The sequence below is a fragment of the Mesitornis unicolor genome, unplaced genomic scaffold, assembly GCF_000695765.1.
Source record: "Mesitornis unicolor isolate BGI_N332 unplaced genomic scaffold, ASM69576v1 scaffold26907, whole genome shotgun sequence".
Classification (NCBI taxonomy): domain Eukaryota; kingdom Metazoa; phylum Chordata; class Aves; order Mesitornithiformes; family Mesitornithidae; genus Mesitornis; species Mesitornis unicolor.
The window spans coordinates 68717-84365 of record NW_010197485.1 but is presented as its reverse complement, the minus strand read 5'-3'; the positions used below and the strand labels follow the sequence as shown (position 1 = coordinate 84365).

The 15649-nt window shown below is 39.4% G+C and overlaps 1 protein-coding gene across 1 annotated transcript in view; it reads right to left on the bottom strand.

Moving 5' to 3' along the window:
* Positions 1 to 15649, bottom strand: part of LOC104544071 (RNA-binding motif, single-stranded-interacting protein 3) — a 105659-nt gene that overhangs the window by 30069 nt on the left and 59941 nt on the right. The window contains exons 3-5 of the mRNA XM_010188823.1: positions 11652 to 11698; positions 3544 to 3640; positions 877 to 927 (exon numbers count right to left, since the gene is read on the bottom strand). Of these exons, the coding sequence (XP_010187125.1) occupies positions 877 to 927; positions 3544 to 3640; positions 11652 to 11698 (195 nt within the window). The remainder of the gene's footprint in view (positions 1 to 876; positions 928 to 3543; positions 3641 to 11651; positions 11699 to 15649) is intronic.

Genomic DNA, 15649 nt, shown 5'->3' with positions numbered 1-15649 from the left:
AGTCAAAATATTTGAACACAAATGTGAATAACAAAAAATCCTAAACTATACACCTTCATTCTAATTTTACCCTCCTCACTTAAATCAATGTATTGATGTGTATGTGTAGTACACATTTGAATTTTGACACTGTTAAGTGGATCCATACCTGAGAAATCAATCAAAGGTAAGAAACAAAACTGAAGCAATCTGTATATAGTGGGATTCAGTATGTTGTTTCCTTCTGGTATATTGCTAATATTTAGGGAAAGTGCATCAAAACTCTTCTGTGAGGTAAACAAAAAAATCACCTGTTCTGCTTCTAACGAGTGTTGGTAGAAGTGTAATGCAGCTCTAAGTAGTAGTTATAAATTGATGAAAGATGACAATTTACTCAGGGAAAAAAAAAAGTTGACTGGTAAAATAAAAAAGCAGATTCAGATTTGGCAGAGACTCTCTAAGACAGCTGTGCTTTACCCTTCTCCAGTACTTGAAATACATTACTGAGGCACTGAGGATCCTTTAAAGTATATACAACTACAAAGGACTTTTTTGATGGATAAGCATATAAGGGAGGAGTAATGTGTTGATCCTGGCAATTCAAAGTATGCAGGAGTGCAGTTATCTTGCAGTCCCTGAAGCAAAGCTTCAGAAGCAACACTTTAGAGCTTGTTATTCTCTTATAACCAATGCAATTAGATAACTTATCACCCATCCTTCCCTTTTCACTAAATCAAACGGTGTTCCTCAGAGACGAAGAATCTTTACAGTGGATGGTTCTCCTTAAAGGGAATAGCTGGCTGCTCTTCCATGACCTAGGACTTTAATGTGGCTAACAAGCAGAGCGAGGCTACAGTGTAAGCACTTTTAGTTGGATATAAGCAAGTATCCACTTACTGTTGGTTGCATAACATATGGCGGATGAGGCATCCATGAAGTACTCTGGACCTGCATATCAAATACTTTTAATTAGCACAGAAAAGTTTAAAACAGAACTCAAAGATTTACTTGAAAATACTCTTTCTATTACCACTACAGAGCTAATTTTGGCAAAGGACTTAAGTCATGTAACTCAACACAAAATTAATTTATGCTTCATAAAGTTACTGACAAAGGAAAAAGCTTTCAAATTTAATTTGATAATGTTTTCTACCAAAGTCAGAAGACTAAGTGATTGCACCACTTCTATGATCCATACTGTTTTATCTCATAAAGCAGTCTTCAATATTCCATGTGGTCCTATTTTTTCATTTGTATTGTTTGCTTTCATCCATCAATATAATCATGAACATGTCATCCAACCGACAGTGCAGGAGACATGAAATGTTCCAAGTTTATTTTCAAAAGTACCTGTATGAACTTTCAAAGGTATAACACTTTAAGAGATCCCAGAATGATTTATTACATTTTCAGTAAGAACTGCAGATCTAATTCAGAGTTTTTGAAGCTTATTCTAATTGAAAGCTTCCATGGCAAAGCTGGCTTACGATGTTCCTGCCCCTAGGATCACCTTCTACCTTGGGCATTGTGGGGCCCACTGCCAACAGAGCTCTCTATGCCTCACCAAAGTCTGTCTTTGTTGTTCTGCCTTATGTCTGACAAGTAACAGATTCCATGGAAATACCAATTTTACTAACAATTAAATGGATTACAGAGTGCTTGTGCATTTGTGGTGGCATCTCTGAGCCATTACTCCCCACTGTGTTAGGCATGATTGGACCACATGATATCGTAACTTAGACTCAACCCCAAGAATTGTGTATCCTAGTTTCCTCTTGCATCAATCTGGGTGCCACAACACACAGAAAGTACACAAAAAACATAGTGTGCTACAACACACTCATCAGTTATCCTCAAGCTCACAGAGATGGGCCTGTGGCATCTCAGATTGAGCATGAGCAGGCATGACCACAAGAAAGCTGCAGGGTCCCAGTTCTCCAGATGCCCAGTGATTTTGTTCATGAAGCAAGTGGGGAGAATGAAATGTATTATTCTGTGCTTCAACACTTGTTGAAGTTTATCAAAGTAGATTTTTTGTTGAAAAGCAGGTTCAGTGAAACATCTTTAGAACTAAAACCAGCGCTCACACATGCAAACATACCCCTACTACAAAATTTTATGTTGTGAATCCCTCGCTAGTTAAAATATGTTAGAGCTTTCACCGCTTGCTGTTGTTCATTGCTCCCACTCTTGCACCCTTGCAGTTCCTCCTCTGTGCCAGTGTAAATGCCTTTGGACTTAAACTGCAAACTATCTATGGAGAATGATGCAGGTCAAAAAAACAAAAATTAAGAAAAAAATCAGTGGTTTTGGTGCAAATGCATCAAACCATGAACAGATGCAGTGGGTCAAGTCAGGATGGGAGAAGGGAGTAACTGTGGAGCCATGATGGGAATAAGTGGCTGGGTGGTCTGAATTCAGTGGCCTGAATAAGAGGGAGGAGGTATGACTCTTAAGCCAGCTTTGCTACTGAGAAAAGTGCATGTGAGCTGCACTCGTATGTCTCTGGCAATGACATTTCTTTAGTGTTGCCATTTACTGAAATTTACTGAATTTATCTCTCCAAAACAACTTCTGTTTGTCAAGTGTTACATAGTCATCTAAAATTAAAAAACACAAAAGACAAAGAAAATTACAGGGATCGTTTATCTTTGAAGACCAAGTTTAAAACACAGTAAGCGTAAGCACAATCTCCCAGAACTACCTGTAAGCAGTAGCATACCATCTCAAAATCCACACTCCCAACAAACCAACCCTAATGTTAAGAACAACCCACCATGCAGCTTTGACATTTGAGTAGCTTATCCCAGGTAGGACTCAGGACTGAAAGAGCACTAGTGCTATAGGTCAGAAATAACTGCAATAGGACAATGTACAGCCAATGACCAGCTTCAGAGTGAAGTGATATGTTCCCAGAGAATGGCTAACGATAAAACTATACAACCTGGTTTTGACTTCCATCTTAGAAAGCCAGAGCATGGCAATAATTTCCCAGTGGAGATCTGTGATATGCCGAAAAGAGAAAATCTGAACGACAAAATGTGTGGGAGACTAAAGAAGGATATGAGGACAGTTATCTTCAAGTAACTTGCTTTGTCAGGGATTACTGGACAAAAATGAGCCCTTTTAAAGGATGCTGTTACTGGAGCAAATACAGCTGAGGTCAAAAGGTCAAAATATGACGTAGTCAACCTAAATTATAAAAATCCCCCACACTTAAAAAAACTTCCAGCTAATGAAAAGGAGCCAAAAGGAAAAATCATTAAAATAAGAATTATAAGCTCCTCCTGTTGTCAACTGAAAATGAAGCAAAATGCTGTTTATTAAAGAAGCTGATTGAAATTAAAACCTACGGTGGCTTTCATTGCTAGTGTAAAGAATGCAGGAAACACTTAAAACCGTACACGAAATGATACCTGAATACTACTAGAATGCATTTTGTTTCAAGTGTGACTCAAGAGCTCAAGCACTCACGCAATTTTCTGTGGTATACACTCTGCCTTCATCCACATCCAAAACATAATTAACTGGGAAACATAGTAGACAAGTGCAAATCTGACGTACCTGATATGTAGAGACAGGGGAAGCAGCAATGAATGGCGTGATTGATGTCTGTGGAATCATGCGGTTTGTTGGAATACTGTACGGTGAGGAATAAAATCTGCAAACAAAGAACAAAAGCAAGATTTTTTGAACCTTTTGACTGCTAGGCTCTGACTAACTAATTCACTGCCTTCTGGGCAAAGACAAAAAGAGTCTACACAGGTAATTATGTCCATCTATTTCCAAAAGCACAATAAGGAAGATGTGATGGCTCCACTGAACAGCTCTTGAAAATGGAAAGGAGGAGGAATATTTACACAAAGCATATTTTTTTCACTTCAACTACCACAAATATAGAACTTCACGATACAAGAAGTAATTATCTGAAATGCAAAGACAGCTGATTTTCCAGAGTGCTAGCTAGTGAAAGGAAATTTCTTATGCGATATTGAAGACAATATTACTGATTTCCTACATGCGGTACTGTTCCCTTTTCAGTTCTTAATGCTTCAGTGCTGAGAATAACACATTCCATATACATGCTTGAATTATTTTATTAAAGAATGGCTACAAAAACTCTGGCTGAAATTTTCATATTCATCAAGGCAGAGAGCAAAAAACTCACCTTCTGGTGAATTGTATCAGGAATTATGAGCCTAAATGCCCCAGGCAGCACTGAAAATCTCAGATCTAGTTGTTTTTATTTCCACTGTTGCATGCTATGAAGAAAAGTTGTACTATCTCTCGCTTGATGGTAATAAATGTTATATTCCTTCTCCTTCCCTATGGGTTAATGATTATGGAAAAAATTATCACTTGGAAAATATCGCTGCTGGTAAATTGTGTAAGTATTTAATATGTGTGTATTCATAAAGATATCTGTATTTGCCCTTTTTTCTGTTTTAACTGTAAGCCAGAAAAAGAAAATTGCTTAAAAAAAGAATGTTTGTGGTCTTATGGCTGTCAAAATGCTGATAATCTGGACTCTGGGAGAGAGAAACACTCCTGTGCAGTGTTCTCTTGTCCGATTTAAACCCCATACAGACCCTTCTCATACAGTGTGCACCAATCTGACAAGTAACAGAAAATTTTGCACATATGCTCTTTCTGTAATGGTGAAGTGGATTACATTCTCTGCCTTTTTATGTTTTTTTTCTCCCCACGCTGAGGCAATCAACAGTAGCTCTCCATGAAAGCCATGCAACAAACAAAAATCATTACTTGTGTTTAAGCAAGTGCTCTATTTCCCAATCGCCCTGGCATCCTGGATTTAGTACTAATCAGTCTAGTTCAGACTGGATGCATTCATTCTGGATGTAGGCTCAAATAACCACCGACTTTACCCAAGCAATAGCCTCAGAAAAACAGGCTGTCGTCTCTGAAGGTTGGGCAGAAACATTTGAAGTTAGGAGAGGAGAGGGAGACGGAGAAGCAACCATTTGTTCTCTCTATTCGAAATAAGATTTTAAAATGCCAAAAGCAGCAGGTGGCGTCTGAGTGATTTTTTTGTTTAATAGAAATATATTGCTATTTTAGGAACATTTATCTGCCCTTACAATGCTCGCACAGAGACTATTTTAAAACTGTGCCTTTGCCCAATTTTATATATATATCCTATTATGAGAACTTAGAGGCATTTGTATCTTACTGCTTGCATCAAACATAAAGTCCATGCAACGTTGAGGGGGGAAAGGATTTTTACAGCACTAGCTGGGTCCATCTATAGCATTAGCATGATGCATATGTTACCAAAGTCCCACTACAGGGGTCTTCTCCCAGTTCAAGGTTAACCAGAAATCACTTTGGCTATGCTACTGCTAAGTGGATGAACGAAGAAATGCTCCGTGTGGCAAATGAAAAGCCAATTGCAGACTGACAGAATTCACTCTGTAGGTAAAAGGCATAACAGAAATACACATAAACCTCTTAAACCAAAGGACAGTTGTAAAAACAGCAGTCTTTTGACAAAACCACATATTTTTGTTCATTCTGTTCTCATTCTGTCCATCAGCCTGGCACTGATGCTGCACTCATACCATGTATAAACTGCTCAGACAAAGACGACTGCAGGGGAGAAACAACTTTCCATTTGGAAGTAGTGCTGACTCTTTGAAATAAACTCTCCAATAAATCCCAGCAAATGCTACCAAATTTACAGAAAACGTGTGCTAAGCCAAGAACTTGACAGACAGCTACCCATTTCAGTTTCAGCTTAGAGATGCAGTTATCTGAATAGTACATAAGCTTGTAGAATATACACTTTGGTAATGTGAAAAATACAACCCTTCCAACACCCCTGCCAATACCGTTTATCTGTCACAGTTTGGAATGATTTCAAATAAGCATCAAATAAAACACACTATCAGGACACTCAGCTATATTGTGAAAATGCATGCACCAGAGCATCAAAGAAGAGAAATGAAAGAAATCTGACTCAGCAAATGACAATGTGAGAAAATCTAGTTCATATATTTCAATTTTTAATAATAATAAATCAAGTTTAACAATCTGAGTCACTGTGACAGAGTGTAGGTCAATCATTTTGCAATCAGGAATCCCCTGTATCCGGAGACAAAGGTTTGTCTTCCTGCCACGGTGTCCCTTGTGATCAAAAGGATCTGAAAAAAGGATGTGGATATTGTCTGAGGGAATTCAACAGACGAAGACCTGAACAAGTATATTTTGAAGGCCTCTCTGCCATGCGTTAAGTACAGTGGTATGGTGAGGACAGGGGTGTCCCTGCTGGAGACAGGCTCCAGTAGAACCTCCCTAAGGCATGGGATGCTCAACCTGCCATAGCGCTGCAGCCATGTAGCATCCTGGCAGGGCCTGCTCACAAGGAGGGCTCAATGTGCTTTCATGCATGGGACGTGGAGGTATCTCCTCGAATTCCCTTTACAGACAAATGGGCTAATGTTCTAATACGTAACTGGCATAAGTGACATGCTGGTGACCTAAAAAAGGACAGGAGGAGCAAAAATACAAGAGTGGCCTGCTCTGGTGTAAACCCTACAGAACTGCAGCTGCTGACCTTGCCATATTCCATCTTATGCATTCCCCTTCTCCTTTTTTTTTTAAGGCTTAGAGAGAGGTGAAATGAGGTGGAAGATGCATGTTGCAAGTAAGTCCAAGGGAATACAGGATTCTCAGTCATCAGAACATGTACTTTGGAAAGAAGATTGGAAAGAGACATGAAATATACTGTCTTTGACTCATTTTAGATATGTTGTTCAATTATGCCTCCAAGTTTCCGGGCATTAAAATGTACAGTATCTGGTGTGGTACTTTGAGAGCTGTAGGCTTCGTGGTAGCTGAACTGTGGGCTCTAAGCAGGGCACTCCAAAAGGCTCAGCTGCATTTTCCGCAAATGCAGTTTACATCCTAGTTTTTAGCAGGCGCGAGTCAGTGTCCCCGCTCCTCAGCTGCATTTGGAATGCTAGAAGCAAAAGCATAGGAAGGCAGGTGGAAGGGATGAGGCAAAATGGACATTGTCCTTGCATTAAAAATAGACCTTTTCAGCTTGCCCACATTCCATAAGCACAGGGAAAACTCATCACTAGGAAGCAAAAATGTTCATGGATGTTCATGAAGAGGGGTTTATAAAGGGCTCAAAAGAAAATGTTTTCAAGAGATGCTAAAAAGAACCATGTTCCAAATACATCATCAGACACACACAGGCAATGCTGTAAGAACAGTTTCTGTTGCTTAACAGACAAAGCACATATTCCCCTCCCACATAAACTCTCCCCCCGCATTTGGGGACTGCATTATCTGTGGCGTCTGGTCGCTATTTCCCTGCCAAAAAAAAAAAAGGAAAAAAAAATCCATATGGTTTCCATCCTATGGGGGAATGTGCAAGCTTCCACACAGAATCTGCACAAGAGCGAGACCCTATTTGCACTGTAATAAACACCATTTGCTCATGCCTCATGCCTGCAGGCAGTACTGAAAAAGTTAGATTCATAAATAGTATCCTGGGGCTCACATAATGTAAGAGTATTACCAAGCGTTATCAAGGCAGCAATTTTCTGTTGCAATAAGCCACAGAGTCAGATGTTTGAGATGAAAAAGACCTATCTGAATATTGAGCCCATTGGCCAGCAAATGCACAGTATAGTCCCCCAGATATCAGATATTAAACTGATACAGTACATCACAATCTTAGTCAAATGGCCAGGAGGACTTGAGCCTCAGGAACATTTTAAATGAGCATCCTTACAGTGCAAGTACAAGAGCTCTATTTTGTTCCTTGTATGAGTGCATTAAACTACTAAAACAATATTAATACCGCAAATTGAAAAATCAATAGCATATTACAACAGACACACTACTCCCCAAAATAAAACCTGAGTACCTTTGTAAATGAAATTCAGAAAAGTCTGAATATAAAACAAAAAGGCAAAGAGAGATTGGCAGGGGAAAAGAGCTTATCTATCTACTGAAGTGTGTGGTTACCACATCTTCAGTAACTCATACCGCAATGCTATGTTACACTATGGGCCAGATTCTCCACTCCATTATAGCAGTTTTACGCTGATGTAACTCCACTGGATGCTTAAACAGAGTTACACGGGCATAAAAACAATATAATGAAATGGAGAATCAAGCTTTACAATGTAATAGACTCAGAAGAAAATTATCTATTCCTTTGTGGGGAAAAAAAATCTTAGCTATTTTTAGTGAAAGCCTCTCTCTACTCTTTTGTTTTATTCCTGCTATAGATTTCAAGGCAAATATGCAGTTATACTGTAATAAAAGTGATAGTACTACATCATGAGCAATGAGAACCTACTTTTCATCTGGACAACATACAAGAGTCCAGATCCTTCCCTGAGGTTTGGTTATGCCCCAACATGAAATCTAATATAATCCACACCTCTTAAGGAACTGTGAATTTTAAATACCACCCCGTGACACCTGCAGACCCATCTTTCTAGCAGGCTTCCATCCTCCATATAACCCTGCATGGACTTAGCAAATTACATGCATCAAAATGTGTCTCTCAACCCTTGTAAAGGATTCTAACAGATGTCAGCATTTGCACCTCACCTGAATCTTCTCCTTGGCTTGGGTATCTTTACATTTCCCATCTTCAGCCTTGGTTCACTGAGCTCCATGCTCGTGGGTCCCCAAAGGACTGAGCGACTCCTGCTTATCACAGCACACCATCAAGTCCTGAGCTGTGTGCAGGGTCAACACCCACTTAACCTAACTGCACCAAACAGGCCTGCTACAAGAAAGCTGTCTTTGTTTTACAGACCTTTGGGTAACATTGCACCATGCAAACCTTAGCTGCTTGGGCCATCTTACTGGAAAGCATTATGCAGCATTTTGTGTGCAAAGTAGATATGGGCACACCATCAACACCGGGGTCTGCAAGCAGCAGCTTTGTGCTCACTTCCAGACTCATCCTCACTGTGAAGAAAAGCAAGTGTTTGCCTAACATCTCTTCACGGATGATTAAGTTTTAATCTGTTTTACTTCATAGTGCTCAAAAGCCTTTAACTCCTTCACCATGGCCACACATGTGCTATGACACCCACGTGTTGTATCTGGGAGCCACAGATTGCATTGGCACATTTTACAAGCAAAGTATCAAGGTGTTCCCTGACTTAGCTAAAATAAATATCATGAGCTAGATTTTTATTGCATGTGCAAGTAAAGGGATTTATGAAAAATAGTAAAAGTTTATAACCACATGATATGTAGCGACTATTAAGTGAATGCCTGGGGAGCTAAAAGAAACTGTAACCAAAGGGTCCTGGTGATCCTCAGGTGACAGCATCTTAAAGATGCAACAAGTTGTACAAATTTTGGCGGACAATTCTATTTTTTCACATAGTAAGAGTTTCTGCTCATGATACCGCATACAATCAAGATCTCACCATAAGAGCATTTTGAATGAGATGTTCTTGTCCTGATGAAATTGAAAATATTTTGACACTCTAAAAAGAAGAGATATGTCAAAGCGATAATTAATTGTCACTCTTAGAGACAGTGCTGTAGTTTATTTAAATGCTTTACAAATAAAAGAACATTTAAAAAACTGCAGAGCTGAAATTCTCCATTGGGTACTATTTCTTCTACTAATGACCAGTGACAGTGTGTTTAAACAACTGACCAAACCATCTTAACAGCCTGGACACCTGATCAGTATGCGTACATAATGTCTGATTCTAAGCTAACTTTCATAATTTCAAAAAAAATTATTCTTGATGTAAAATTATATTAATCTCAAAGGATAATTCACATTACAGTTTCCAAAACATTAATGCAACTGACATGCAGGAATTCCTTTGAAAGAAAAGCCAGTTGTCCAGATGAAAAACTGGCAGATTATGAACTAGTGATGGTTTTATTCATAGTCTATAATGTGATAGCAGCTGAAAAGTGTGATGATAGAGAAGACAGACTCGTTTGGGAGGTCAGAACAGGGAAACAGAACCAGAAGATTCTGAAATCACAACTCTGCAAAAATCCTTTTTTTCCTGAGTTGCTCTGGTTTGGTCACTTCCCGCACAAGATGGTAATGTCACGAGTACTACAAAGCTACTGCTTGTAAAGTGTGATTAAGTAAAATATACTACTAACTGTTATTATTGATTTTTTTTTTAAAGCTATTGGGAATGTTAGCTTTTTTTTTCAAATGCTTAAACTGGCAATGCCCTAACAAATATTTAATAAATAAACCCATTTTCTTTATGTCAATATATTCTAACCTTCAGCTGGAGAACACAGACAGGAGTATGCATGGAATTTGATAATCATATCAAACCTCTCTGATCAAAGAGTGACTGTCAAAGAGTTCAGGACTGAACCTCCTGCTTCTGTTCAGATTATTGTTAACCAATCTGAAAGGGTAACTAGATTTCAAGGCTCTGTTTTTCTAGCTCATGAAATAATTGGAAATGTAATCATGCAGGTAAATAGCATGATGATGTAACTTCTCTGCTAAATTTGGAAAAAAAAAAGTTACAAATCTTTGTGTTGGCAAATGGCAGCTAAGAAATGAAGAAGGATGTTGCTGTATTGTGTCTGGCTGAGATGGATTTAATTTTCCCCATAGTAGCCCTCATAGTGCTATGCTATGTCTTGGTAGCTAGACAGGTGTTGATAACACACCAGTGTTTTGGCTACTGCAGAGCAGTGCTTGCACAGCATCAGGGCTGTCTCTCCAACATGCCCTCTCACCAGTAGGCTGGGAGTGGGCAAGATCTTGGGAGGGGACATAGTCAGGATAGCTGACCCAAACTGACCCAAGGGTTATTCCATACCATATGACTTCTGCTCAGCAATAAAAGCTAAGAGAAAGGAGGAGGAGGTGAGGCATTTGTTATTATGACATTTGTCTACTGGAGCAACCGCTATGCGTATTGAAACCCAACTTGCTGGGAAATGGCTGGACATCACCTGCTGCTGGGAAGTAGAGAATAAATCCCCTTGTTTCCCTTTGCTTCCACGATTGGCTTTTGCTTTTATTAACCTCCCTTTATCTTGACCTGTGAGTTTTTTCCTTTATATTTTCTCCCTGCTCTGCTCCCCACCTCCACCCCCTGCTGCTGAGGTGGGGAGCGATAGAACAGCTTGGTGGGTACCTGGCATCCAGCCAGGGTCAACCCACCACAGTTGCTCAGAATTTTACCCCTAAATCCCATCTGCTTACACACTAATTTATGGCCTTCTTTCTATTTGGCATTTCTATTCAGACAATGTCATGGAAGCCAGCCAGCCTGTAGAGAGAACCCCAGATGAAGTAACAGCTCTATTATCTAAAATACGCTGGAATCTTCAATGATTATTTTAACAAAAGCAAAGTCAGTAAAGGGAAATTTTACTGGTTTCCATTTCATGACAGAGAGAGATTAAAAAAACATCTGCTAGCATTTGCCAAATAGAGATGGAAACTATTAGGAAAAACAACTTCCCATTCAAATGGATATTATAAACAAGAGGGCACAAAAAACAAAAGGAAAACTAGAAGAAGAACTTGACAATATAGCATTGCATGCTTCAGTCAAAATATGACTGAGTGAATTTGCTTCTGAATAAGTTTCACCATAGAGAGAGAAAACAGAAGATGGCATTTGAAAGAATTTTTTAAAAGGCATAAGAAAACATGCATTCCTTACCCATTCTGTATAGCAGCTGTTGGATCGTAAGTCAAAGCCATGCCAGCCTGCACATAGTTAGGGAAGAAAAACAGATTTTTACTATTACTGCAGAAAAAAAAAAAGATTAAAAAAAAAAGACGTTAAACATATTCTAAGCCAATATGAATAAAAAACGAATGCAACTTAGATGGAAATCTAAATTTTCCAGGGAAGCTCAGATGGCCCAAAGCAGCATGGACAGATTGGCTACCTCCTCTGCCTAGGAGGTCCCTAAGAAACAGATCTGTTCAGTATGTTGGTTGTCATCTCTCCATAACATTTAGGGCAAATGGTGTTTTTGTTGCACCAGTACCAGTTAGTAACTCCACTGAGATCAATACATTTACATCCAATTGTTCACTGTAATGTGGCAGGGCCAAATCCTGCTGTTGCCTATGAGACAGGTAGTTGCTAAATATTCTAAAGCCAACTTCATGAGAGCTTCCTGGGAAGGAATCTCATCTTTCCTTCAAAGGTCGCACCCTGTGTGATCCCAGACATCTACCATTCCCCTATGCTGTCACTGGTACTTACAGTTAATTCATTACCATGAGAGAAGAAACAAAAAGTGGGCTGTGAAGCGGAAAAGACCAAGCAAAACAAAAAAAAGTGCTTGAACATTTAAACAGGGCTTTTAAAATACTTTAGAGGTCTGGACAGCAAAAGAATTTGTTAATGGGCTACACAGAGCCCTTCAACTGTTCACAACCAAGCAGATGGTGACCTGTGCAAAAGGATTGGCAGTCCAAAACAGTGTCCAGTTAACAACCCTCACCACTGCCACCATTAGCAGATGTGTCCACAGGCACTGCAGGAAAGGCAGGGAGAGAGCAGGGCTGGAGACTGAGTTTCCCACTCCACCTTATGCTCCAACACAGCAGTCACAGCCATGTGGGAAAGACCAGCCTTTTCCCCAGGATCCATTTTAAGATGTGGGACTGATAATCTCTCCTCCCGCACACTGAATTTGCTTTGATTTTCTATCTTCCTTATTGTTTCTTTTTTCCTCCCTTCATGAAATACTTTCCAATGTAAGACACTACCAGGAGATGGGAAGACATCTCTCTTTGTGCAGGGCTAGGAGGAGAAAGAAGAGAGTCCCCATTGCTCAAGGTGCTCCTCTCCCTTTGGGAGCAGCTGAAAAATGGCCATGGCACCGTCCCACCCTAAGGCACTTTATTTCTCTCCACTTATCATACACACCATATGCTCACTGCCTGCAACACAAGACAGAAGCATTCGCTTCAAGAACAGGTGCTTTACTCACTGTGCAGCAGGCTTCACGCTCCTGGTGGGAGCTTTTAAGGGACCTGCACCCCATCTACCAAAGTACTACTGAATAATGGCATCTGCTCCCTTCCAGATGGCTGCTCAGACAGGTCAGGAAAGCATCGGGCTTGGCAGGCTTCCATGCAGGCAGGTGAGCAGCCAGGGTAAACGCTCTGGTGATGAGTGGGCAGCACTCGTGGAAGAGCCAGGTTAGCCCGGCAGCTGGACACTGGTCTATGAGGAAATGGTCCAAGTTTCCAGAGGCCAAAATTAATTCTGATCTGAAAGGGCCGGCTTCAAACTACCTTATGTAGCCAAAAAGACCCCATTTGTGTCATTATTAAATTTGTATATTTTTCACATTATTCTTGTTAGCACATGCTAGGGCAAATGCTTTGATTATTGAAAATGCCATTGTTTCAATTAAATATGTACTGTCTCCCAAGTAAACAATAATTTAGGAGACTAAGGCCAAGAACACATGGCTATTTTTAAAAAATGCATTCATTTTATAAAAAGAAAAATAAAAATGGCTATTTATGCAAATTTAAAATGCCAAAGAATCAGATTTAGGGTGACCTCAACTGCTTCTAATTTTGTTGTAAAAAGCTTAGAAAATTGTAAGGGATGATCTAATGAACTTGCTTTTATATTCTTATGTCTTATACATTCTCAGCATATTGTATTATTTGTTAAAGTTGCATTAATTAATAATGGAAAGGTATACAGCTCACCCCAAAAGAAAGCCTATAAAACTTTAATACCATAAACATTTTTTTGCTTGCAATACATTTTAGTGAAAAAAAATCCTCTTATTTTCCTTTCTTTTTTCAACACTTGTAAAATTTGTTATTGCTCTCTCTTTATAGTCCTGTGCTGCTAAGGACTACTTAAACAGTATGCACAAGCCCTAGAGAGACAGAAAAATTAGTTCTAACAATTTTTTAAAAAACTTTAAAATAACATAAGATATTCTCTATAAATCAAGGTGTTGACATTTTAATATCTCATCACACATCTACTCAAGATTAAGAAAGAAACCCCTCATAATCCCTTGGGAAAGGAGAGGTCCAAGCTTTCTAAATAAGGGAGTTTCTAGATAATAATGGCCCTTAGAGTTGCCTGAATCAGAGCTCACTACACCCCACAGCTCACATTAGTGTGGTGCTGGGACAAAGTTGCAGTGAGGGAGAGAGGGCTGGGAGGAAAGGGGAAAATGAACAATTGCTCTTATTTTTCTTCCTTTGCTATAACTAAGAATGAGGGTGCAGAAAGGATAAATTGCAGCAGCTCTTTCACTGGAGCCCTAACAACACTCAGTGTCCACATGAGACCTGCAAACACATTTACACTGCTTTCAGTTCTTGCCCCATGGATATTTGAGCATGTGGTCCAACCACAGATTGCCCTCCAAACCCACCATGCCCCAGATCTGCATGTGGGCACATGCAGACAAACTGCACATACTCTGTTCTGTAGTTATTAGCACCACATCCACTAAGTATTATTGGTTGTAGGAATAAAAGACACCATTGCAGGTCTGGTGAGTACAATTTTGAAAGGCTAGAAACTCATCTCCTTATTCATACTCCATATCCATGCTGCATGGTGACAGATTACTAGAATCTGCTCATGCACTTCAGCAGTGACCACTATAAATATCACTATCGCATTTGCCAGTCAATGAAAGTTTCACATTAGACAAATACAACACAGCGTGTGGCAACGCATGCATATGGTACACCACCTACAGCTTGCCCAGTAATACTGCTAATATCCCCCATCCCTGAATAGCCTTAAACAGCTGCTATTTCAAATAGTTGCTAACAGAGGACTATTTACTTCTTTCTCATCAAGTTGTGTAATACCTCCCTACAAAATTATGCTGGCTGGAAGCCCAGGAGAGGCAACAGTTAGCCTGGACCAGCGAAAGATTTATGATCTGAAGCATCCTCATTCATCAGGAATAAAAACTGATGAGCAATAACAACTTACTGGAAAACTAACTGCACTTTTCTCCATAGCACACAAACAGGAATTCCAAAAATACCAAATACAGAATATTAGGGTTGGCCTCAGACTTCCACACGATAGAAGTCCAGCTTATTCTGTCAAAAACACAGCACTGAATATAGCTGTGACTGTGCTTAATAGTGTATTAACCACACTGAGGCACTGGCTGATGTCTCTGTAGCAGTTCTGTGTTGTGCTGAAGAGCATTTTCTACCACATCTTATCAGCCACCATTTTGCTCATGTTTCAGTGGAAGGACAGGGTCTTATTCCTTCTTTTGCTAGTGACACTTCCTGATGAAATGCCACCTGAAAGAGTGGCACTGATGATAGCCGCTTCAGGAAAAGACTTGTCAGATAAATCTTCTGTGAAGGAATGACTGCACCACAGAATTTTTATGCCACTCGGCCAGATAATGGGAGACATACTCAGCTACTGAATGAAAATTCTGCACCTCAACATTTCCATATGCAATCCCTTAAAGCAATTAATAAAAGGAATATCTGCTACCAGTCCTATAAATAATAATAAATAAAGATAGTTCTCAATGATTACTTAAATAGTATATTCAGAATGTCACAAGTGACATAGAAATAAAACCAGCTTGTTTAAAATACTGGTTTTTATAAGACTATTTAAAGCATAAGTGTTTACTTATTGCTTATTTTTATCAAAGCATCTGAACTTAGGACAAA